Here is a 26138-nt window from a genome sequence, read left to right as displayed (position 1 = left end):
TAATTAACTGACAACTGCATTAGGCGGCGCGCCTCCTCCGCACGCCGCCTGCGGCTTCCCCACCGCGGAGCCCGCGCTGGGGCAGAACCCGCGCCGGGTTTCACTCGAACTAAACGGGGAGACCTGCTATGGGGGTGGGGAGGTGGGGGGGATAGTGTTTCAGGATAGGACGCCCCAGCCGCCCTTATCACTCAAAAACGTATGCTGTTGTTTATGTTGTTGTTTACTGTGTGCTAACATTGGGCCACACACTTAACATGCTTTAGCTTACTGATTCGCTACCGCGACCCAGGAAGCAGATAAATTGGGGTTCACAGGTGAAGGAACATAGGCGATAACCAAGGATTGTAGCAAGCGAGTGAGGGAGGCAGGACTCCCACCCCTCCTACCCAAGCTTGTGCCCTTAACTCCTAGGCTACCTACCCTCCAACATGTAATTTAGACTACACTAAATATGAAATATAGTAAAGGCGAAGTGCTGAGCAGACTAGCTGACACATAACAAGCACTCAATCAATTTTGGTGGCAGGATAACTTATTGAAATGCTAATTTCCATCTATCCTCTTCTACCTCCCCTCTCCTGGTTGGCCATTTCAATCAAGTGGTCCCGGCAGCCGAGGAAGCAGAGGCAGCTGCCTGTGGTCTCTTGCCAAACACAGGAGACCCAAACTTTGTACTCTGTAGAATTTACAAAGGGTTTCTCCTCCCTATCCCTCATTCAGGCACATGTACATTATATACTGGAACCAGAGCAGGACTTAACTTCAGTTTCATTTGTAAAACAGAAGTGTTACCTTTAGCTCTAAGATACATTTTCCAAGCCCTACTACCTGCAAGCATGATATACTAGGGGGTTTGTGGCAATGGTATTCATCTGGGCAGGACATGTTCACATGCGTTACAGACTACTGAAATGATCCGGCTGTCATTCACTGTTCTCTCTTCACCTTGGTTTCTGTGCCTTTATTTTCATTTTGTTGTATTGTGTATTTTTTATAAGCCACCTGAAATCTCTTCTGGGCTGAAGGAGAATATGAAAAAAATACATTTAAAAATTAAACAGATGGTACTTCCCTGGTGGCACAGTGGTTAAGAATCGCCTGCCAATGCAGGGGACACGGGTTCAAGCCCTGGTCCAGGAAGATCCCACATGCCGCAGAGCCGCTAAGCCCATGCACCACAACTGCTGAGCCTGCACTCTAGAGCCCATGCTCCGCAACAAGACAGGGCACTGCAATGAGAAGCCCGCGCACTGCAACAAAGTGTATCCCTCACTTGCCACAACTAGAGAAAGCCCACGTGCAGCAAAGAACATCCAATACAGCCAAAAATAAATAAATTAATTAAAAAAATTAAACAGATGAAATAGCAATGTAAGTGTCTGGCCAATATTCATTAAGTTGAATTGGCATTTGAAAGTGAGGAAACTGAGGCTGGGAGAGGTTCACAGAATTGTTCCAGCATGGCAACAAGAGAAACGTCTCTGTCCATGCTTCATCTAGCACCTCCTCTCTTTCCTTCTACTTGCTGGGAGTCACCTTCCCACCTCAAGCTCCTGAGATCTCATACTGTCCACTTCCTGCAGGAGAAAACTGGATTTAACAAGTCCCTGACACCCAACACTGAAGTAAATATTAGATCAGTATATCCCCAGACAGCCATTTCTTCTCCATCTCTGACAAAGCTACCAGACACAGCTTTTTGGCAATAGGGCCCATGATTTTTTAGATCAAGAGACTGAAGCTTGGCAAGATTCAGCAATTTGCTTGAATTCATCCAGCTGATAAGTAGTTTTGCTGAGATGCAAAGGCTGAATCCACTTTCCATTGTGCTCTTTTCACTACAACATGCTTCCATTGAACAGCTAGAGAGCTGCGTTCCCTAAAACACTCCTGACATGCAATTCCTGAAGAATTAAGTGTATTTGATTTGGCCTAAGAGGGGGTTCATTTCTGGGCTCCTTCACCACATCTCCCTCTCTTCTCCCATGTGCAGGAGGGGAGTGGAGGGTAGGCAACCAGCCTGAATTAGATGGTCTCTTTCAGAAGACACAAGGAGGCTTTGTGATGGAGGCTCTTAAAGGGCACAGGCAGACTCTGCCTGGGGCAAAGTTGGGGAATGAGGCAAGTCTCTTAAATGCCAGGCCCACCACCACTGAGAGGGAGCCATGAGACGTGGAGAAATGAGACTGCCTCTCTTCTGATATCCCACAATATAATACACTCATCTCTCAGGCTTTCCTCCCTTCCTAAGAAACACTTCTATGCCCATTTCTATCTGTTGAGCTTCTCTTTGTCCCTTGAGGTTTCTACTCAAACACTGCCTCCTCCATGAAGCCCCCCACAATGAATTAACTGCCTCTTCCTCAGGAGTCTCACAGACCCTAGATCACATGCACTTTCACAACAAGCACAAATCCTGCTTCAAAAACACTTGCCAGTGATTAGCTGTGTGACCTTGAGCAATAATTCATTTCTGGACATCTGTTTCTCCATCTGTAAAATGGGGATAATAGTGTATGCCCTCAGAGGGCCGTAAGGAAGTTTAAATTGGATTACTTACGCATGTGAGACAAAGAAAAAATATTAACTATATATATTCATGGTGTAAATCTCTCCTCTGAGGATCATGTTGTGAGAAGAGATTCTGTGGAGATGGCTGCTTTGTGTATACAATACAGGGAGACAGATGGGGTAAGAGGATTTCAAGTTTTGCTGTGTACTTTTTTCAAAAGACTGTGCAATAGTTATTAAAATTTTTTTTCAAATATTATGGATGCCAGATGATACCATGAGGAGACAAGCCCATGAGGCAACTCAGCTTTAAAAAGGATACACATGCAAAGCTCTCAGTGCAATGTTCAACACATATCAAGTACTCAAAAAATGATTATTATTTGTTTATCTCCACAACAAAACTTGTCTTCATTTCTACGCCAACCTACTGCCTGCCATACCCAGTCCACAGTAGGTGCAGCAGGAAGGAGTCTCCACGGGAACCCCAAAGCCAACCAAAGTCTGGGAAGACCGGACTCTTGGAATGAACGCCCTGACACTTCAGTTGACCGCAGCAACTGGTAAGTCAGCATGGGGGCGGGGAGGGAGGGAGCAGCTATTTGCTGGTATCCCTCTGTGGCGGATAGGCTATCCCTTCCTGCTTGTCACTGTTCCAGGCCAGACACAGACTCACTTCATCCTCTCACCCACACACTGATCTCTGCACCCTGGGACGTCACCAAGGGGTCCAGAGGCCACGGAGCTCCCCATGGCCAGGGACGCCAAGCATGCCAAGCCAGAATTCTGCACACCAGTTTCCCAGGACTCCTGCCTGATCCACAGGGCCTGGCTTTCACAACAGTAGCTCTGCAGTTGGGTGTGTCCCCAGAGGAGAACCCTCCCTCCCCCTGGACAGTGTGGTAGGGAGTTGAGTGACAGGAAGACCTGACAACACCTCCCCTCAAAGAACTTCAGTCACAGCAGACTACTTGTCATCCTCCCAGCACTCCCTGCCCTTTCTAGTCTGCATTTGCCCACTCTGATTTTTGGGGTGCCCTTCCCCAAATTTCTGCCTGATAAACCCTACTCATGCCAGGTCCAGTCCAAATACCTTCTCTTTGGGGCTTCCCTGGTGGCGCAGTGGTTGAGAGTCCGCCTGCCGATGCAGGGGACACGGGTTCGTGCCCTGGTCCGGGAAGATCCCACATGCTGCGGAGTAGCTAGGCCCATGAGCCATGGCCGCTGAGCCTGTGCGTCTGGAGCCTGTGCTCCGCAACAACGGGAGAGGCCACAACAGTGAGAGGCCCACGTACCGCAAAAGAAAAAAAAAAAAACAAATACCTTCTCTTCTAGGAAGTCATGCTTGTAGCTTAAAAGAGCTCTCTGAACCCACACTCCTCATCACGGCCTCTGTTGAAATTTAGGTAGTGGTGTCTCACCCCAACACTGGACAGACGTGACGTGGATCAAAGATTGCTCCTGGGAGTCAGGGAGGTTGAGGTTTGATTCCTAGATCAGCCACTTGTTAGCCCTGTAACCTTGGACAAGCTGCTTAGCTTGGCTATATCCCCTTGTAAAACAAGGAAAATAAAAGAGGATACTTCTGAAAAGTAAATGAGACAATGCTCTTTAAGCCATTAGCCTGGTGCTTGGCACACATTAAACTCTTAATAAATGTTAGTTATGATTATTGTCTCCTTCATCCCCACAACTCTCACAGTATGTCAGATAAGCCCTGACCAGCTCAGCACCTGAGGGTGGAATTTTATTGGACCAAGTCTCCCATGTGAATAGGCATCCTCCTGAGAGAAGCAAAGATGCTGAAAAGAGACTGGAATTTCTGAGAACCCAAGATTCCATGAGAGGAAATGAGAGTGAGAGCCTATGACTGTTGGTAAGAGGGGCTATAGAGGCAAAGATGGAGGGTTATCAGCCAAGGAAGTGGCTGTGCTTTTGTTGGGGAGAACAAACCTTTTCTTCTACCCTCTTAGGGTCAGTAACTGGAGGCCTGTGAATTAAGCTAACAAAAAACATATTAACAGGAGATAAGGCACAATTTTTATTAATATTTACCTGCATGCGAGTTTACAGAAAAGAATATAGGACTTGGGGTTAGACTAGGGGCCTTATATACCCTTTTAACAAAGGATAGAGGGTTTGGGTCCCAAGGAACAATAAATTGTGCAGAAGTGACTAGGAAATATATGGGGGAAACTAATGGAAGATAAGGGCTATTTTAGTAAGGTCTGTCTATGCAAACTTATTTTGGTGTTGACTCCTCATCTCCATTTATGCCCCTTCAGGCACGTAAGGCGAGGGCATAGAACTCTTCCTGTTGGTTCTTAATTGCCTTCAGGTAAAAATAATCCTTATGCCAAAGTGGCATATTTTGGAGTGGCATATTCTGACCCCCTTCACTTTGCCTTACGCTTCAACTGTTGGGACCAGAAATCTAGCAAGCCCCACAGCAGCAAAGCCTCCTTCTGCAGCCATAAAGAACTCCATCTAGCTCTCAGGATGGTTCTCAGACCCAAAGGAGCCACAACAGGGCCTATGTTCCTACATTCCTATCCCTGAGGGCATCCAAGAAGGAAGCTCAGAGAAGACACTCCTAGACCAAGAAGGAAGCCACAAAAGAAGCAAAGCTGGACCTTGAGTGATTAAGATCTACCTTAATTCCCTGCCAAGAGTCTATGCTCTTGGAGTCCTGCTGAGACACACTGCCTTCTCTGAGAACTGCCCTCCACTAACAGGCCTGGGGCCCTGTAATTACTTTAGTAGCATGTGGATCTATGTTTCTTTTACCCAGCTGATAAGCCTGGGATGGACCCTTAACCCAGGAAAGCCAATCTAGAACCTGTACACAGACAATCAGATTTTCCATGAATTTGGAATTGGGATGGAGGTCATTTAGTTGAAAATGCTGGCCGTGGAAGGTCATGCAAAGGAAGTAGGTCTACAGAAAGAATGAAGTAGATGGCCCAAGATGTCTCGGTCTTCAACAGACAGGGCTCAAGACTGGTTCCTGACTTTCCAGTCCTATCCTCAGCAAGGGCCCAGCTGAACTTCCTGGGATTCAGTTGCATGACATTCCCTTTTTACTAAGTAATTCCAATGTTTCTGTTACTTGCAGCCAAAAGACCCTTGACTAAGACACTGACTGTCTCTGATTCCATGCCTGGTCCAAGGTCCCTCAGAGTCTGAGCTACAGACCCAGAGCTCTGATTTCCATCCTGGAGTTCAGAGCTTGAATAGCGAGTCTCCCAGAAGCAGCCCCACCCAGAATTCAGCCCACAATTGGAGGCAGAGCCAGCACCATCACTCACCACTGTTCCAGGCCAGGGAGCAGAATACATAGTACCCACAGATCCCCTCCCAGAAGTAATAATAGTAATAGCTGCCATTTACTGAGTATTCATCCTGTATCAGGCACTATGTTAAGTGTTGTAATTATTTCCAGTCTTCAAACAACCCTGATTGTTTTAAATATTTTTACTGTTATCTAATGTAAATATATGTGGAGATCAAAATGAGCATACATTCCTCATGCTTATAAGCTTTTATAGAAATAAGAAGCCAAAAAAATTGCCAACCAAAACCATTTAAATTGATATAAACATCAGTTGATATTGCTAATTTGTTTTTTGATTGAAATTAAATTGCTGATGTTGTATTTATTAAAAACAAAAGCAAAACAAAAACTGCAACCCTTTAAGTACTCCTACTGGGATCCCTACTGGAGATAAGGAAATGGTGGCTCAGAGGGATAAAGAATATTTGCCAAGGTCAAACAGCTGAGTGTTAAAATCAACCAGGATAACTGAAAAGTCCCAAGTGCCTAAAGCTGAGGTCTAGCTGCCAAAGTCCTGGGCTGCCCCTTCACCAAAATGGCAGCTCATGAATGCACAGGGACAGACCTTGAAAAATACAGCCTGTTACAGAGCATTGCTAAGGTTTGTTGAATGAATACATGATTGAATGGGTGAATTGGAAGATAGTTGTTTAAAAGACAGTCTGCTCCAACCCGGCCATGCAGAGACCTGTAATTGAGCGCTCTCTGCTTATCACTGCTGCCAGCAGCCCTTCCCACCTCATTACCCAGAAACTAGTCTAATGGCATTAACCATCCCGGCCAGCCAGGATACCATTAAAAGCTTCAGTCCAGCCACTGTGTGCCCCCACCCCGAGTCTTGGCTCTGGGCCCTAGGCTGGGAGAGTGGTCTGGTTGTTTACCAGGAATTTGGACCTTCTTCAGAGAAAAGCACAGATGACCTATTAGTCTAATTCAAGCACTTAGCAAGGAATGACTGTACCATTCACCCCCCCGCCAGCCCCAGGATAATGGAGCCAAAGCAAATGGAGAGGCCTTGACGGTTCAGAGATCTTCCTGGGAGGGGAGGAAGGGGAAGGTCCACCCAGTGCCGCACTGAAGTTTGCAGGACAGCAGGTTGGCTGGGCACTTCCTCGGCAGGGTGGGGTATGTGGATAGAAGAATGTTTAGGGGGTGCTTTCCCTACTCCACCCACCACTCGGGCAGCTCTTCGGCACATCCTACCCCCAGTCACCTCCTCACTGCCTTAAAACTTGGCTCAGAGAAAAATAGGAAGATAACCAAATACCTATCAATTCAGAACCAGTTAAATAAACTATGTATGTAGGAATATGCATTCATACAAGTCCATGTTATGCAGCTGATAAAAAGGACGATGTATTCTGAGCTCTACTCATGGATGTTGAAAAGTGTCTGTGACTTACACTTTGATAAGCAGTCTCTGACCTCACATATATAAAATTATACATACCCATAGTTTCTCATGTGCACAGATGTACAGGGAGTAGTTTGGAAGTTTGAGAATGGGATTTTAAAGATTTTAATTTTCTTCTTTATAACTATCTGTACTGTCCAAATTCTCTACAAAAACCATATGCTGTAACTGCTAACTTTTTTGAGTTCTATTTATCAGGCACAATGCTTTCACATGGATTATCTCATTCCTTGTGAGGTAGGTGTTTCACCTTTTCATGTTACAGATGTAGATAGTGAGCCCCAAAGAGGTTAAGGCCAAGGTCACATAGCTAGTGAAGAATTAAATGAATTATGAATGTATTTGCACACAGTAGGGGCACAGTAGTACTTGGCACACAGTAGGGGCTCAGTAAATGAGGGTTATTATTACAATTATTGTACAGTACTCATCACACTGCACTGTTCTTATTGACTGCCTTGTCAGTTCCCCTGCTCTGATATGTAAAAGGCTTGAAAATAGGATCTGCAAATAGCATTACCTTGGAATCTCCCACACCCAGCACAGTGTCTTGGAGAGCCAGCACTCATCAGATGCTTTTGGAAAGAGTGAGTGAATGAATTAACAGACAAATTTCCACAGCTCTATAAATATATTTTCCCAATACTTTGCATGGGTAGCTGTTTCCTTATCCCAACTGGATTGCACATGAGTTCAAGAACCAGTCTCTCCTTTCCTCCGGCCCCCATTATGGTATGGAGCAGACCGATAACACAAGCAGGTGCTCAAACGCTGTGGTTGACTATGGACCCTCCCCCTTCAGCTGCTGTGGCAGATCCCACGCAGCATGCCCAAAATGGCTGGAGCTGGAACAGGTGCCCAGTCCACAGCCTCACATAAGTTATTTTTCTTCCAACTCCATGTCAAGTACACAGAGAGGCTGAGAGACTTGCCTGGGGGGGTCACATAGCATCTGGTGGCAGGGTTGCTGTGTCTCCTAGATCACCTGGCCTGTGCTCTTGTGTCTGTAACACCCCTAGTTATATATAAATTCACAGTATGAGACAACAGGAAAAGAGAAAAGTTTTAAGTTAAAATGTTTAATCATGATCCAAGAGGCTAAGGGGACTTTGGGACAGTAGCAGGAAGAAAGCAAGGCCCATATGCTCTAGCTCGTGATGCTCAAATGTTCTGTAGGATTCCTGGGAAGGCAGTAGGTTCCCATTCCCCATTCAGAGGAGGAGACAAGGGGCCAAGAGTCTTGCTCCAGCTTTCCTCACCATGAGGAATGTCTTTCTAGGTTGCTTCAGAACACCCAGCCCTGCCTACCTGGAGAATGCAAGAGAGCGTGACTGATTTGTTAGAGCCTGGGTGATGCTGGTGGGCAGAAGAAAGGGGTAGGGAGAGAGCCTGGTAGAGCTGGACATCACCAGAAGATATGGCTAAAGTCCTAAGGAGGGGCAGCCTGAGTCAGAAATGAAGGGAATGACCCTGGCGTTCCAGTGGTTAGGATTCCGAGCTTTCACTGCCAAGGGACCAGTTCAATCCCTGGTCGGGGAACTAAGATCCCAAAAGCCAAGAGGCACGGCCAAAAACAACAACAGCAACAACAACACAAAACAAAAAAAGAAGTGAAGGGAATGAGAACTAGGCTAGTCAGCTTCTACTGTGGCCTAATCTGGAGTCAACTGGAGGTGTGGGGTAACGTCAGGGTTGCCATGTTGTATACCAAACCTCCTTCCTGATGCTGTCCTTTCCTCAACCCTTGCAGGCTGCAGGTCAGCTGGGTGTGGTAAAGGAGAAGAGGGCCCCCAGGGAAGTCCAGCTACCAGAGGCTCAGGAGCAGAATCAAGGTAAGTGTACAGGAGAAAAGAGAGGGCACCCAGGGCTGTGGCCTCAGAGCAGGGTTTTTGTTCTGTGGAAAAAATAAAATGGAGTCAGCTCCACCCTTTTCACCACCTTAGCCTCAGTCAAGGCCTGTCCTCCTCCCCTGAGGTGTCTGCTAGAGGTCTAAAATATTCATGACCACAAGGAGTTCACCGCCCCCATCCAATCTCTTGCCTGCCTTGTCTGGGTTTCCCCCAGCGGTCCAGTAAAGGTAGGAGAGGTGTAACAGAGGAGGCCCTACCTGGCGTTCCATCATGGAAAAGGTAGAGGCTGTCCAGTCCTGGGAGAAGAGTTGGCTGTGAAAACGCATCTTAGCTGCAATGGCCTCCACTGAGGAGAGGAGAGAAGGAAGACTGAAAGCACGCAGATGTTGGAGATCTCTCAGGCTCCCAAAGAAGGAAAGGGAATGTCTCAGGGACCCTGGGATATGCAAGGGTGGGTGAGTGGCAGCTGGGAATGGGGTATTATCTCATTCTGCTTGCTATTCCTTGAGCTGAAGAGTGTCCCTAGGGCCCAGGCAAGTGAAGAGGCAGCATGGCCGGGGATGGGGGTGGGTCACTAATAGAATGGGAGAAGGCAGAAAGGCTCAGGTTGGGGAGATGTAAGCCTATGCTGAGGAGGGGGCTGCTCCGTCTGCAGGAGATGGATGGAACCAGTGGACCACAGAGCGGACCCCTTCCCTCTCCCTGGGTCAAGCTGAGCCAGCCACGGGGGCTGGGAGCAGGTGGAGAGCACTCACTGAGGCAGGGGTTTCGGGAGAAGGACTCTTCCAGCTGCTCACACTCCTCCTGCAGATTGCCACTGCCTCGGCAGGTGCAGCTTAAGGCAACACTGGCATTGACGTTGCTGACAAAGTTGGGAGTCATGGCAGTCCCTATGGGGTGAAAAGAGGATTGTCAGTGCCTAAGCCAACCCTACCTTCAGCTCCCATCCTCTCCCACCTGTCTCAGGACCACTCCATGGGGGTTCAGTCTCCAGAGCATTTTCACCCCCCCCCCAGGCTGGCCAACCTGTAGGCTTCCTAAACATGCCCCCCAGCCTCACCAATCAGCCCCATGTATGCTCGCAGACATTTGGACTGCTCTGTTGCACAGGTCCCTAGGATGTCCATGGGATGGCAGTGGGTCTGAAAATCCGCCAGGCGCGATCTGAAGAAGGGAAATTTTAAGAGTCCCTGTTGATGGTGTGGCCTGCAGCCTTCACCTTGCCACAGTGTCACCTTGCTGCCCCTTTAGTTGAGATGCCCATCTTCATGCCAAATCCGCCTCTGCCTTTTTCAGAGCCTGGCCCATGGCGTCCTCCTCAGTGAAGCCTGCTCCTGTCACAATTAAATGCACCATCACCCCAGCCTCCACAGCATATCACTCTAAATTTGGGCTCCACAATCCCTAATTATGAGATCTCAGGCAGTTTCTTCAGTTTCAATTTCCTTGACAGTAAATAGAGATGAAAATAACACTACCTTGAGGATTTTTGTGAGGATGAAGTAAGAGAATACATGTATAGCATTTAACACAGTGCCTGGTATACAGTGAGTGTTCAGTAAATGTTAGATATTATTATTTTTAACACTCATCCTACAATAGGTAAAGCTGGTTATCTTCAGAGGATGGAACGATGAGTATATTTTTGTGTGTATATTTGTGCACTTTTCCTTATATTTTGCTTTGTGTTAGATTGGTGGTTTACTTATCTGTCATCCCCACGCAGTTGCAAACTCCTTGAAGGAAGGGACAGTATCTTAGTCATCTAGCCCAGCACTTGTTATATAACAGTAATAGTAACATTGGGTTGACCAAAAAGTTCGTTCGGGTTTTTCCATTAAAAACCCAAACGAACTTTTTGGCCAACCCATAGCTCCCAGCATAATAACAGGCAGCATAACAGAGCCTCTAGGAGCACAGGCTCTAGGCCAGACTACCTATGAAGGAAATCCAAACCTCATTAACAAACCTGACTTACTACCTAGGTGAATTTGAGCAAGTTATTTAAACTTTCTCTGCTGTGGTTTCTTCATTTGTAAACTGAGGATGATAAAAAAAAACAGTAATAATAGCAACTATCTTATAGGGTTCTTGTGAAGCTTAGATAAATTAATAGATGTTAAGTACTTAAAATAGTACTTAGCCCATAGTAAGTAACTAACACTTACTCAGTAAGTGTTAGTATTATGATTTTTGAGAGCTCCATGTAATATCTTACAGAAGAGGAAGTGGGACTCAGAGAGGTAAAGTAACTTGCCCAAGGTTATACAGAGAAGTAAGTGGTAGAACCAGGTTGCAAAACAAGGTTGGTGTCTGATTTTGTTTACCTGGAGAGAAAAAAGACTGGAAGGAAATGCTCCCCAAATTATGGTAGATTACCTCCAGGTGACAGGTTTTGAGTGATATTTTAACACAGTTTTATATTTCCTAAAGTTTTTACACTCTCTCTATATAATTTTATTTTATTTTATTTTTTTATAAAAGAGTTTCAGAAAGTATCCAGGGTAGCTACATGGTAAAGTCGGTTCATGGTGCCTTGCGGAGGGGTGGGGGTGGGGGAGGGTGGTTCAGACCCAGCCCTGCCCGGAAGGAGCCGTCGAAGGAGTGGTGTCCACCCCGTCTGCCCGCACCCAGCACCCGGCACCTGCACAGCGGGTCGGACAGGCATATGTGCCACAGCTCCAGGCAGTTGGGGGCCTCCGATGGCAGTGAGCAGCTGGGGGCGATGGTGTTGCGCCGGCGCTGCCCGCAACCCTGGTCGGTGGGCGCGCACGGGCACAGCAGCAGGCCCTGAGCGTGGGGCTCCGACGCCTTCTCGAAAAAGGAGCGCAGCTGCCTTTGGCAAGTGTGGCGCTGGCAGCGGGACCCGGAGCACGCCTCCCCGTACGCCTTGCGCAGCCGGTCACACTTGTCATTAAGAGTGCACAGCATGGCGAACTTGAGGCAGAGGTCCGAGTCTGGGGGGAGAGGGGCACCAAGTCAGCAGTCCTCTCTGCAGACGTGCAGCCCAGCCTCCCCAGGAATCCCGGCAACCCTCTGATTTCACAAGGACGGTAGTGTGAAGGCACTCCTGTCAGGGAGGACTGCACCGAATAAGGCCTTTCCCTCTACCCACAAACCGTATCAGGTATTCGTGAGCCTCTCCCATCCTGCTCCTCAGCTTGCCTAGGTTTAAAAAAAAAAGCCATATACATCTAACCAAACCCTTTCCTCAATCCTATGCAATGAGTGAGATCCCATGGTGGAAATTGTAACCAAGAGGCCCTACAACATTCTAAAGTACTTTCTGGGGAATTCCCTGGCAGTCCAGTGGTTAGGGCTCCCCATTTTCACTTCTGAGGGGTTGCATCCCTGGTAGGGGAACTAGGATCCTGCAATCCTCCTGGCACAGAAAAGTACTTTCTGGATTGTCCACAGCAGATGCAACCAAATTCTATTTAGGATTTTGGTTCTGCATCTGTCTATTCTGCCCATCTTTCATTGACTGGTGCATGCATAAAACCCCCCATACTCTGAATCTTGGGAAATTATGGTGATAGTTCTATTAACAGAATATTCCAGCAGTCAGAACAATGGAATAGGTTATTCCCAGATTCCCTGTAACCTAGAGTTTGTAATACATAAATCTCTATGCTTTTCTCTCAAAATTCTAATACACAGTACTGACTGTACAACAAAGCTCACATCTTTCTCAAAAAGAGAGTGCATGTGTGTGTTCCTTTCCAATTAATACAACAGCCTCACTTTCCTGAAAAACATGCATCATATTAGTCCTTGCCAGACAGATGGCTCCCCACCCTGAGTCACCCCTGAGGAGTCACGCTCTCTCTCACCATTTTCCCTGCCCAACACCTCGCCCATCCCATTAGAATGGTTGAAAACAAGCAATTTCCTAGTCTTCAGGGACAAAAAGCTACTTTCCTGGCTGCCTCGAATTAGGGTAAATACTCCATTTCAGCACTTTTTTTTTCTGGGACTGCTGCCACTCCCACCAAAGCCTTTGTAGAGATCCACCTTTTGGAACCAGGGAGCTCTAATGGGCTCTCTTGGAATATCTCCCTAATAACTATTGCTCTGTGTTAACTCGTGAGACTAGATCATGCGGCATAGCTCAGACTCTCACCCTGAGAGTGCTTCTTTAGTTACCTGGCAGGCCACAACTCTCTCCCTTCATTCTCCCAGCTTGTGTTCCCCACTAGCCACCCTTCCCTCAGGGTCCAGGCCCTCCCACACCCCAGCCCCAGCTTGCCTTCCACACCTGGTTTGAGCATGTTCAGTTTGCTGAAATTCATTTTCCAGGGTTTTCTGGTCACTGTATCTTCATAGGGAGAGACATCCAGCTCATAGTCACCTAGAGACAAGGTGGGGAGCACCAGAATCCTGAGGATGGGGCTGGGGGTGGGAGCAGGAGGGGTTGAAGCTGCTGGAGAAAAAGAAGAAGCACAGTCTCTACCTAAATAGCTGCATGCTGGGCAGAGGAGAGAAAAAGAACAGGGCCATAAAGGTATAGGCTAGGCTTGACAAATAAGCTGGGTTTAATGATAAGAATAATAAAGCTACTGTTTGTTGAGCACACTGTTTACTGGGCACTATGGTGCAAGTGGAAAAAAAAATATATATATACATACAATTTCACTTAGTCTTCATAGAAGTCTTTGGGTAGGTAAAAGGAAACTGAGGATAAGAGAGGTTAATTCACTTGCTCAAGTTCACATAAGCTAGTAAATGGAGCCGGGATTTGAAACCTGGATTACCTGATTTCAGAGTCTCTGCTCCTAACTACTACAAGTATCACCTGTGGGCACATAAGCAGGCAAGGGGACTCTGTCTTGTTTTCTCTTGCTATTGGAGAAGGGGCAGTAGTGGACTCTGTTCCAGGCCTGACCACTTGGCTATGGAGATGCATTGCATGCTGAGGTGATGCAAATGAGACTAGATCTGGAACTGAACCTGACTGAGAAAAGCAGAGAAGGGAGAGAAATTATCTGAAAGGAAACACATCTCTTTCAAACACCCCATGGGGCTGTGGGCTCCTTAAGACCTTATAAAATCACTAGGTCTTATAAAATCACTGCATACACAACATTGTTAACCAACCTGTACTTCAGTTAAAAAAACAAGATCACTGCATAGCTCATACACATGGTAGGTGCTCAATAAATGTTGAAGACAGAGATGAGCTTGCAGGGATGTCACCCAATAGGCTTTGTGAATATGTCTTTAGGCGGGAAGGGATATAGATGATATCAAGCCAACAGGAAAGGATGGTTTGGATGCTTGGGAAGACCTGGGAGCTCCCAAGGGAAAAGAGGTGGAGACAAGAGCATTCAGGGAGAAGTCTCAGTGGAAGTTCTAAAAGAGAAGTGATTAGGATGAGGAGTGGAAATCAGGGAACAAAGAGAATTTGTTTCCAATTGCTTACTGTCGGAGGATTATACAACCTCACCTGTTGCCTTGTGACTTTTAGGCCACCTATGAGAGGACTGTACTTTCCCACGCTACTGTAAGGCTTGGCCATGTGACTTGCTTTGGCCTGTGGACTGTGAGCTAAAGAGGCATAATCACCTCTAAGTTTCAAGAACTATCATGTGGTCCTGCTTGGCTCTTTTCCATCTACCATCCTGGATCCTCAAATGAAGAAGGCAAGTGGAGCAAAGACAAAGCCAACTCATGGGACTTCCCTGGTGGCGCAGTGGTTAAGAATCCTCCTGCCAATGCAGGGGACACGGGTTCGATCCCTGGTCCGGGAAGGTCCCACGTGCCGTGGAGCAACTAAGCCCGTGCGCCACAACTACTGAGCCTGCGCTCTAGAGCCCGCGAGCCACAACCACAGAAGCCCGCATGCCTAGAGCCCGTGCTCCGCAACAAGAGAAGCCAGCGCAATGAGAAGGCCGCGCACTGCAACGAAGACCCAATGCAGTCAAAAATAGATAAATAAATAAATAGATAAATTGTCCTCCAAAGCCAACTCATGGAAGCCCACAGCAAATGTGTAATATGAACAAAAGATATATTTTTGTTGGTGAAAGCCAGAGATTTGGGGTTGGCTGCATAATTTAGCAAATTCTTATTAAAAATGTAATTGGTCATGTAATGGAATCTAAAAAAATAAAATGGTTCTGATGCACCTAGGAGCAGGACAGGAATAAAGACGCAGACATAGAGAGAGAGGACACGGGGAGGAGGAAGGGTAATCTGTGATGCAGTGAGAGAGTAGCATTGACATATATACATTACCAAATGTAAAACAGATAGCTAGTGGGAAGCAGCTGCATAGCACAGGGAGATCAGCTCGGTGCTTTGTGACCACCTAGAGGGTTGGGACAGGGAGGGTAGGAGGGAGATGCAACAGGGAGGGGATATGGGGATATATGTATACATATAGATGATTCACTTTGTTATACAGCAGAAACTAACATAACATTGTAAAGCAATTATACTCCAATAAAGATGTTAAAAAATGTGATTGGTATCTAGAAATGGAGTGCTGAAGTAACAAAAAAGGATCTAAAATAAATGGTATTGGCTTTGGGACTAGGTAGTGGGTGGTGAATAAGCTGTTAGTGGGGGCTGGGAAGATGGCAGCCCTCATTATGCAGTGGCAAAGCATTTGGTAAAATTGTTGCCTGCAATAACTTGGAAGGAAGATGATGTACTGAGTGAGCTTGTGCTTTAAGGGAAAGAAGCTGAGAAGCTGAAGATTACTAATATGTCTTGATTGCTGATAGCCACACTTGGCATGGTACTACGAGAAAGATATACGCTCAGAGAACTGACCAGTTTACACACAGAGAGGAAACAGAAAAGAAAGAATACAGAAATTCTAGGACCTGCAAAATTAAGAAATGCTACTCCTCATATTCAAATAGTAAAAGGTAAAATTGAAAAATGCATTGAGTAATAAGGTCAATTACAACTCAGCCTTGGGCCAGAGACCAATTCAAGTTTGTGGCTATCATGCCCTTTGTGGAGATCTCTCACTGATTAAGACAGTATCCGATAAATCCTGCCTGTTGGACAAATGTTCTCAGGGAAAAAAGACTAAGATAGTGGCTCTCCCACAGAAGCTTGATAAGGGCAAGGTACCTCTAATTAGGTCTCAAAAGAGATGTATGTCTTGAAAGGGATTATAGGAAAGGCTACTGGCACATGAGGTGACAGAAATCAGACATAAAACGCAATTATGTTTTGAGAGAGTTGTACTGCTAAGAGCCACCAGCCTGGATTAAAAGAGACTCTAACTATTTGAGACTTAAGATGCTCCAACATTCCTCAGGTAGGAAGCAAGTGGAGAATGCTACTCAATCCCTAAGGAGGTCATAGTCTCCAATGCCCTTTCCAGATGTAGCCCAAGAAAATAATGGGAAACGAAGGACCTCCCAGGGGACTGGGAAACTCCTGGGCTTTTGCTCCCCAATGAGCAAAAGCAGGGCCTTATTAAAGAGCAGTCCCTACTCCCAGGAAAGACAGCCCTTGCAACAATTGTGTGGCAGGACTTCAGAACTGCTATGAATCAATGTCTGCTGTGTGCTTCCCATTACTCCTCTTTCTACCTGAGAGTTTGTTGTGCTTCTCCTGTCCCCATTCCATTACTATATATTGAGTATAGATGGGAAGAGGATGACTTTTTAAAAAATTTATTTATCTGTATTTTTGGCTGTGTTGGGTCTTCATTGCTGTGTGCGGGCTTTCTCTAGTTGCAGCGAGCGGGGGCTACTAATTATTGCGGTGCACGAGCTTCTCATTGTCGTGGCTTCTCGTTGCAGAGCATGGGCTCTAGGCGCACGGGCTTCAGTAGTGTGGCACGCGGGCTCTAGAGTGCAGGTTCAGTAGTTGTGGCGCATGGGCTTAGTTGCTCTGTGGCATGTGGGATCTTCCCAGACCAGGGCTCAAACCCCTGTCCCCTGCATTGGCAGGTGGATTCTTAACCACTGCGCCACCAGGGAAGCCCAGCAGATGACTTGTTAGCGCATAGGTTTCTAGATTAAGAGAAACCACATCCAGACCTGATATAGAAATTATCACAAGATCCTAGACTTGGAGCCTGATGTCCTGCTTAGATAGAATTCTTAGGCACCTTCCTTAGAAAGTGAGTAGGTATATTTTGCTTGTGAAAGGGAGGGAAATGAATGTTTTGACCAACTGGTGGACTATGGTAGATTGCATTATTGTTTACAATTATTTTTGTCCTCCCTGTAAGACTATACATACTCAGTTATTGCCATGTGATTTTCAGTGTCCCCTGTGGGAGGAGTATACTTCTCCTTCCCACTGATGTCAGGTATGACCACGTGATTTGCTTTGTCAATGGAATGTGAGCAGAAGTATTTTATGTAACATCTGAGCAGAAGCTTTTAAAGGCATCAAATGGTTCTGCCATTGTTCATTTCCCTCTGCCATGAGAAGGGAACATCTCAGGTAGAGGCTGTACTGGATCCCAGAATGAAGAGGACACATGACACAGCCAAGACAGAACATGAGCAAGAACTTAACCTTTGTTTTACAAGACCCTGTTGTGTTACTGCAGCACAGTCTAGTAAAAGCTGACTGATACAGAAGGGGATCTCCAGAGTCAGAGGAAGCTCCTCTCTTTGGCTCTTCCAGTGCCTTCCGTCTTTTATCATCTCTTGTCTGGTTAATGAATATCCTCTCTGTTAAAGGCTGGACCAGGACACTGCCTCCCAGTCTCTCTGAACCTATGGATTATGTTGTATTTGCAGCCTGTTTATGAGTTAGGACCATTTCCCTCCATTTCCTCTCCATATCTGTCTGTTCCAGGAGCTCCCCATGTTGGGCCTTAGCCTGGTTCAGAGACCTTCCAAGAGGCAGCTACATGTTTCCAGATTTAAAAAAAAGGGGAAAGTAGTGAGAAGGGAGGGCAGTACTGTGGGGCCAAAATGCATACTGCCAATTCCTCCTTCCATTTCTTACTGACGTCAAATGCAGAGCTTCATTATCATCCCTGTCAGAATCTACCATGCGGCCCATATCCAGCAGGATTAAAAAACAACTCCCAAGAGCCATCTTCCCTAGCTTAGCCCGCTCTAGGATGGGGGCCTCACCAAGGCTACGGGCAGGGTGAACGGTCCAGTAGATGTCCAGGCAGGTAGCTTGGTTCTTCATGCGCCGATGGCATGTGCAGCTCATCAGAGAACTATTCCTGAGTTGCTGTGCTGCCTCCATGCAGTCCTCAGGGACTGAAGGCTCCTCTGCAGGTGATGAGGTGCTTATACTAGAGGCACAGGAATTCAAGTAGTGGTAGGTAGCATTGCAAGTGGGATCGGCCTGGCACTTCCTCCTGGCCTGGATACAGCTGTTCACGAGCCGGCCTTCTGTGGGGAGGTGGTCCCCTGTGGAGGGAGAGAGATCATATAAGGTCAGAGTAGCTGTCTGGGAGAACCTAGTCATAAGGTAGGGTGGGGGGATTCTGGATGAAATCTTTAGCAGGAAAGTCTTGGGGCGGCACAAAAGCCTTTAGCGGGGAGAAAGAAGTCCAGTAGGAGTAGAGAGTCTGCAGCTGTCACAATATGGACAGAAGAGATCAGGCTCAAGAAGAGAGGGGGGTTTGATGAAGACAAGCTGCTCAGCCCCCTGGGAGGGGGAGGGGGACATTATTTGAAGCTGAGCTTGATGGCCCAGCCAGGCACTGGGAAGAGGGCCCTGAGCAGAGCTATGCCATGGACAGGGATAGCATCATAACCAGAGAGCTGAGAATGTGCATGGGAGTGCTAAATGACAGTTAGCAACAACTCTGAGCCTTCCATTAAAAGTCACTTAAGGGGGGCTTCCCTGGTGGCACAATGGTTGGGAGTCCGCCTGCCGATTCAGGGGACACGGGGTCATGCCCCGGTCCGGGAAGATCCTGCATGCTGTGGAGCGGCTGGGCTCGTGAGCCATGGCCGCTGAGCCTGCGCGTCCGGAGCCTATGCTCCGCGATGGGAGAGGCCACAACAGTGAGAGGCCCGCATACCGCAAAAAAAAAAAAAAAAAAAAAAAAAAAAGTCACTTAAGGGGAATTCTCTGGCGGTCCAGTGGTTAGGACTCGGCACTTTCACTGCCGGGGCCCAGGTTTGATCCGTGGTCAGGGAATGAAAATCCTACAAGCTGCGCAGTACGGCAAAAAAAAAAAAAGTCACTTAAAAATACCTTACAGTGGGAACTGGTTGGGGTTGGGGTGGGGGGCTTTTACAGATTCTGTCACTCACTCAGGAATATCAAGGTTGGTTATAGTTCAGCTCTGGAGAAAGGCCCTGCACCCTAGGACTTAGGGTCCTATCAAGTGGTAATAGCACACCATCACCCCCCAGTTTTTCAAGGCAGAACATCTAGGAGTCATTCTGAATTCTTCTCTTTCCTTCACATTCTATGTTCAATCCAGTAGTCCTGTCAACTCCACTACATATCTGGAATCTGTCCACTTCTTTCCACAGCTATCACCACCTCCTTAGCTCAAGCCACCATCAACTCTTGTCTGAACTAGTTGAGAGTCCTTATTGGTCTCAGTGATTCCACCTTCCAAATTCATTCTACCATACCATTCAGCCATCTTTTTTTGTTTTCCAGCTTTATGGAGATATAATTGACATATAACATTGTTTAAGCTTTAGGTATACAACATGATGATTTATGTATATATTGTAAAATGTTACCATAGTAAGATTAGACGTGTTAACAATAAGATGTGTTAAAATTAACACATCCTTCACTTCACATAATTACCTTTCTTTTTGTTGTTGCATTCATCTTTTTTAAGAATTTTTTTCGGTTGGAAAAAATTTTTATTGGGGTAAAATTCATGCCTGGTGATCATTCTGAAATGTATAGAAATAGCAAATCACTATGTTGTACACCAGGAACATAGTACTGTAGGTCAATTATACTTCAAAAACAAACTCATAGGAAAAGAAATCAGATTTGCAGTTACCAGAGGCAGAGGGTGGGGAGGGAGAACTGGATGAAGGTAGTCAAAAGGTACAAACTTTATTTTTTTTATTATTTTTTTAAACATCTTTATTGGAGTATAATTGCTTTACAATGGTGTGTTAGTTTTTGCTTTATAATAAAGTGAATCAGTTATACATATACATATGTTCCCATATCTCTTCCCTCTTGCGTCTCCCTCCCTCCCACCCTCCCTATTCCACCCGTCTAGGTGGTCACAAAGCACCGAGCTGATCTCCCTGTGCCATGCGGCTGCTTCCCACTAGCTATCTGTTTTACGTTTGGTAGTGTATATATGTTCATGCTACTCTCTCACTTTGTCACAGCTTACCCTTCCCCCTCCCCATATCCTCAAGTCCATTCTCTAGTAGGTCTGTGTCTTTATTCCCGTCTTACCCCTAGGTTCTTCATGACCTTTCTTTTTTTTTTTTCCTTAGATTCCATATATATGTGTTAGCATACGGTATTTGTTTTTCTCTTTCTGACTTACTTCACTCTGTATGACAGACTCTAGGTCCATCCACCTCACAACAAAAAACTCAATTTCGTTTCTTTTTATACAAACTTCATTTTAAAAAGAAAAAGAGAAAGAAAAAAATTCATGCAACATAAAATTAATTATCTTAAAGGGTACAGTTAAGTGGCATTTAGTACCTTCACCATGCTATACGACCATCACTTCTAATTCCAATTCATTTTCATCACCCTAATAGGAAGCCCATACCCATTAAACAGTCACTCTCCATCCTCCCTTTCCCCTAGTCTCTGGCAACCACTAGTCTGCTTTCTGTCTCTACACATTTACCTATTCTAGTATTTCATGTAAATAGAGCCATAAAATATATACTCTTTTGTATCTAGCTTCTTTCACCTAACATGCTGTTTTCAAGGTTTATCCACATTGTGGCATATATCAATATTTCATTCTTTCTTATGAATAATATTTCATTGTATGGATATACCATATTTTGTTTACCTAAATGTTAGTTGATGTACATTTGGGTTGTTTCCACCTTTTGGTTATTGTGAACAGTGCTAAGTGAAGAATCATGTACAAGTATTTGCTTGAATACCTGTATTCATTTCTCTTGGGTGTATACGCAGGAGTGGAATTGCTGGGTCATATGTTAATTCTATGTTTAACTTTTTGATGAACCACCAAATTGTTTTCCACAGTGGCTGTCCCATTTTACATTCCTATTAGCAATGCATGAGGGTGGTTCCAATTTCTCTACATACTTGCCAACTCGTGTTTTCTGTTTTTTGCTCTGTTTTTATAGCCATCCTTGTGGGTGTGAGGTAGTATCTCACTGTGGTTTTCACTTGCATTTCTCTAATAACTAATGATATTGAGCATATTTTCATGTGTTTGTTAGCCATTTGTATATCATGTTTGGTAATAAATTAATTAAAGTATAACATATAGAAAAATACATAAATCAAAAATATATAGTTTAATTTCAAATTATATACACCTGTGTAACCAGATCCCCAGGTAAAGAACCAGAACATTACCAGCACCCCAGAAGCCATCTGCCAGTCACCATCTTCCCAACGAAGCAAATATAATACAATATCCTGATTTCTAACATTAGCAATTTGTTTTGCCTGTTTTTCAATCATACAACATGTGCTTTTGGTGTTTTGGCTTCTTTTGCTCAATATTACGTTTCTGAAATTCACCCACACTGATAAGTATAGTCGTAAATAGCTTATTTTCACTGCTGTATAACAATCCATTGTGTGAATATAACATAATTCTAATACTGACTAGCATTATATGGGATCATCTCTTAAAAACTGTAAATCAGATGATCTCCTTTCTCTGCTTAAATCCCTCCAACAGCTTCCATTGAACTTAGGTTAAGGTCTAGTTTATGTGCCTTGGTTTACAAAACCTTGTAAAGACCTGGTCCCTGCCCACCTCTCTAATCTTACCTCCTGCTCTCTCTTCCTCTCCCACTTCCCTCCATCTGCACTGGCCTTCTTTCTGTTTTGAATGCTCTTCCACCTGATCTTCACATGGCGTGTCATCTCACAAAGGCCATCCCCAACGAACCAATGTAAAATAGCCCCCCAGCTACTCTAACACACTGTTGTTCCAATTCTCTGCATAGCACTTATCACCACTTGATTTTTTTTTTTTTTTTTGCGGTACGCGGGCCCCTCACAGCTGTGGCCTCTCCCGTTGTGGAGCACAGGCTCCCTACGCGCAGGCCCAGCGGCCATGGCTCACGGGCCCAGCCGCTCCGCGGCACGCAGGATCCTCCCGGACCGGGGCACGAACTCGCGTCCCCTGCATCAGCAGGCGGACTCTCAACCACTGCACCACCAGGGAAACCCAACCACTTGATATTTTTTTACTTCATTTTTTATTATCTCCCCAGCTAGACTTCCATGTCTATCTTATCACTACTCTGTTGCCAGTGCCTAGAACAGGGCTTGTTCTTTGTAAGTGCCTACTAATATTTTAAAAATGACCACATAACAGAGACATTTTATGAGCCACCCTGATAACTTCTCTGGGCCCCTTCTCTCTACTTATAATCAAAGAGTCCCAAAATTAGGAGGGGCCTCTGAGTTTAGGTAGTCCAACCTTATCTTCCAATCACATAATAATCAATTAGATTACTTATTAAAATGCAGATTTCTGAGCCCTAGCACTAACTACCAAATCAGAACCTCTGGTGATAAAGCCTGGGAATCTGAATTTTAGTAAGTTTACTGGAGAGAATGATGTAACCTAAAGTTTGAGAATTGGTGCCATATCCAATGTGTAAAAAAAGACAGGATCAGTAGTACTGATTTCTCCTTTTGCTTCAGGTTCCAATACGCCTCAGCATGGCATTATTACTCTTTTAATTTAAAATTTTGGTATTTTGTTCATAATGGATTTTTGGTATTAATTTTGATTTTTAAAAAGGGGGTTGGATTAAACCAGAGTTTCTCAATGCACGGGATGGGGAAGAGAGAGGATGGGCCCATTTAGGGGGTGTATCAGAATTTCCAAAGGGAATGTGTGGTTCAGAAAAGCATATTTACAGACCTACTAGAGAACGGACTTGAGGATATGGGGAGGGGGAGGGGTAAGCTGGGACAAAGTGAGAGAGTGGCATGGACATATATACACTACCAAACGTAAAACAGATAGCTAGCGGGAAGCAGCCGCATAGCACAGGGAGATCAGCTTGGTGCTTTGTGCCCACCTAGATGGGTGGGATAGGGAGGGTGGGAGGGAGGGAGACGCAAGAGGGAAGAGATATGGGGACATATGTATATGTATAACTGATTCACTATGTTATAAACAGAAACTAACACACCATTGTAAAGCAATTATACTCCAATAAAGATGTTAAAAAAATCACATAAAAAAGCATATTTGACAATTTCATATGTGGAAGATGAACAAAAAAACTTTTTTTAATGCAACTAGTTTTTTTATTAAACTTTTTATTTTATATTGGAGTATAGTTGATTAACAATGTGTTAGTTTCAGGTGTACAGCAAAGTGATTCAGTTATATATATACATGTATCTATTCCTTTTCAAATTCTTTTCCTATTTAGGCTGTTAAATAATATTGAGCAGAGTTCCCTGTGCTATACAGTAGGTCCTTGTTGGCTATCCATTTTAAATACAGCAGTGTGCACATGTCAATCCCAAACTCCCTAACTATTCCTCCCTCCAACCCTTCCTACCTGCTAACCATAAGGTCGTTCTCTAAGTCTATGAGTCTGTTTCTGTTCTGTAAGTTCATTTGTATCATTAAAAATATTCTGAAATTTCAAAATTTATTTAAGGAAGACATGAGATTTTTATCTTTATCAAAAGGGGACATGGATTTAAACAGTTTGAGAAATGCTGAATGTTTAAGATGTTACTTCTGGTAGGTACCCAGAAAGTGCTTGCTGAAAGAAACATAGCAGGTCCAAGTCTCATTGCTTTAACTGGACTAAATATTGAGTCGTAACAATTTTCAAAAGTAAACCTCTCTCATTTCTAAGCTGACAGTTCACCAAGTGTGAGTAGTAGTAGATTTAAGGGCACTGCAGCTCAACAAAAGAAGGTGGGGGTCATGTTAAGTTTCATCATTAACAGGTGGTAACTTGTTCCACTAAATTGGTCACAAGGAAGGTATTTAAAGTTTACCCCTGATCCTGACATACAGCCATACTGTTAGGGTTAGTGAAATATCCTGGGCAGTCCAATCAGATCAGTAAAGTCTTGCTGCTCTGATTTACTAATGAAGTCAGTCTGGACAGACCAGTACTTTCCTTCCTTCCTTCCATATCTGTCTCTCAGCCAAGATTGCACTTCTGCAGTCCTACTTTGTGGACTGAGGTCATGTGTAGATACGTGGTCTCTGACTCACGATTCCCTCCAGGCAGGCTCTGGACAGGAGCCCCACAATGAGATTCCATGTACCCATCCCACTCCCAAAGGCCACGTGCATGCTCCTTGGGGGGATGGCATAGTTCTAAAACCCGGCCTTTAACTATGTATTCCACAAAACACCTATTGTGGATTTATAACAGGGCAAGGCACTGTTGCTGGGCAGCTTGCACGGAAAGGCCATCTTGTCCACTAGTGAGTTTTCCCCTCCAATTTAAATAATAATAAAGTATATCCTGAAGAGAGGGTTTGTTGATGGTGAGCAATACTCTCAATCACACAACCAAATAATGATGTTGGCAAGTATTGGGAAGCAGTTTTCAACCTTAATTTGTGACGTCAGTTGTGTTTGTTTGTTTGTTTTTTCCATGAAAGTGCAGAGTGCTAACCACTGGACGGCCAGGGAGTTCCCAATGACAAGTCAGCCCTAACAAAAACTTCTCCAGCTTCACCTGTACCTAGTATCCGCTTCCGCAGTCCTTACATGGGGTGGAAGAGGTGAAGCCCATGTGGAGCAAAAGGCAGTCCTGCTTCTGACTCTCCCCGCCCCCTAGAGATGCTGTAGTGGTAGTGGCCTAGCTGCTGGCTGTTCTGTGACTGTACAGACGCACTTCAAACGGGGGAAGAGGGGGAACGAGGAGCGAAGAGATGCTTGGGTGCCCTGGTCATGGCTGGCACTCAATCTACAAGTTAAGTCACTGGACTAGGTGTGGAACCCAGCCCCTTCCTGACACCCTGGGCTTCCTCCTCCAGTTCCCCAGGCTCGGACAGACGGACGCCCCGCACCAGGCAGCAGTGTGGGGCCTGAGACCTCTCTGGGCACTGGTGCCGGGACCCCACCTACACGGTCACCACCACCACTCACCACCACCCCAGCCCCCGCCCCCTCCCGCCCCAGCCGGAGTGGACTCCGCGGACGCACAGACGACACTCACCCGCTCGGAGCAGCAGCGGCAGCAGCAGCAGGAGTGCAGGCAGCATTGGTCGTGGGCTCGGGGGGCGCGCCATTGGCGGGGTGCGCTAGCCGACTGTCGGCGTCCCAGGGCGCTCTGCCTGCACCAGGCGCGGAGCGCCCTCTCCCCACGCGCTGGAGCTCTGCGAGCCGGGTTCCTCCGCCGGCGCCTCCCACCACCGCCTCCCGCCCCGCCTCGCGCGCGCGGCGCCAACACGCTCCCACCAGGGTCCCGGGCGCCGCCCTCCAACTCCAAAGTGGACGGACGCACCACGCCGACTCTCCTCCTGGACCGGCAGGGCTGGGGTGAGGGCGAGCGAGGGCACGCGCCCCGGAGCGGCCGGTCTTTGGCTCTGAAGAGTGCTCCACCCCAGCCGGCCCACATGCTGTCGGCCGCCAACTTCGTTTAGAGGAGGACTTCTACCCAAGACAGTGTGGAAACTGTCAATGGAAACTCGCCATCTCTGGGGTCCAGATATTTATTAAGAAAAAAAGCATCCTGTCTCACTTTCCGGAACCCCCTCTACCACCAAGGAACAACCAACCCAAATGACATAACAAAACTTGAACAAACGCACAAGGGCACTTACATTTCAAGTATATTTTTTCTTTTAGAATTTGCACATCTGTGATTTCATTTCGCCTCGTAAATATCTTCAAGGGTGAGATTCGGTTGTTGTTATTAACCCCAAGATTCTGCAAAGATGGATCCCAGACAGGTGAAATGGCTTTGCTGGGAAC

At 45.9% G+C, this 26138-nt stretch overlaps 1 protein-coding gene across 2 annotated transcripts; it reads right to left on the bottom strand.

Annotated features, from left to right (window-relative positions):
* Nucleotides 1–8063: 8063 nt before the first annotated feature.
* GFRA3 (GDNF family receptor alpha 3) lies at nt 8064–25714 on the bottom strand. Of its 2 annotated transcripts, none has more exons than XM_060006914.1 (8): nt 25381–25712; nt 18175–18462; nt 13371–13463; nt 11757–12069; nt 10173–10276; nt 9868–10002; nt 9370–9458; nt 8064–9156 (listed from the first exon to the last, which is right to left on the bottom strand). In XM_060006914.1, exons 1-8 carry the CDS (start codon nt 25451–25453, stop codon nt 9067–9069), a joined length of 1185 nt encoding a protein of 394 aa, XP_059862897.1. In that variant the 5' UTR covers nt 25454–25712; the 3' UTR covers nt 8064–9066. The 2 variants fall into 2 exon arrangements, with proteins under 2 accessions (XP_059862897.1, XP_059862898.1); XM_060006915.1 differs by having other exon boundaries at nt 9049–9156; nt 9370–9481; nt 25381–25714.
* Between the last annotated feature and the right edge of the window lie 424 nt (nt 25715–26138).

This window comes from Delphinus delphis, chromosome 3 (genome assembly GCF_949987515.2).
Source record: "Delphinus delphis chromosome 3, mDelDel1.2, whole genome shotgun sequence".
Classification (NCBI taxonomy): domain Eukaryota; kingdom Metazoa; phylum Chordata; class Mammalia; order Artiodactyla; family Delphinidae; genus Delphinus; species Delphinus delphis.
This window is presented reverse-complemented; position numbering and strand designations above follow the sequence as displayed.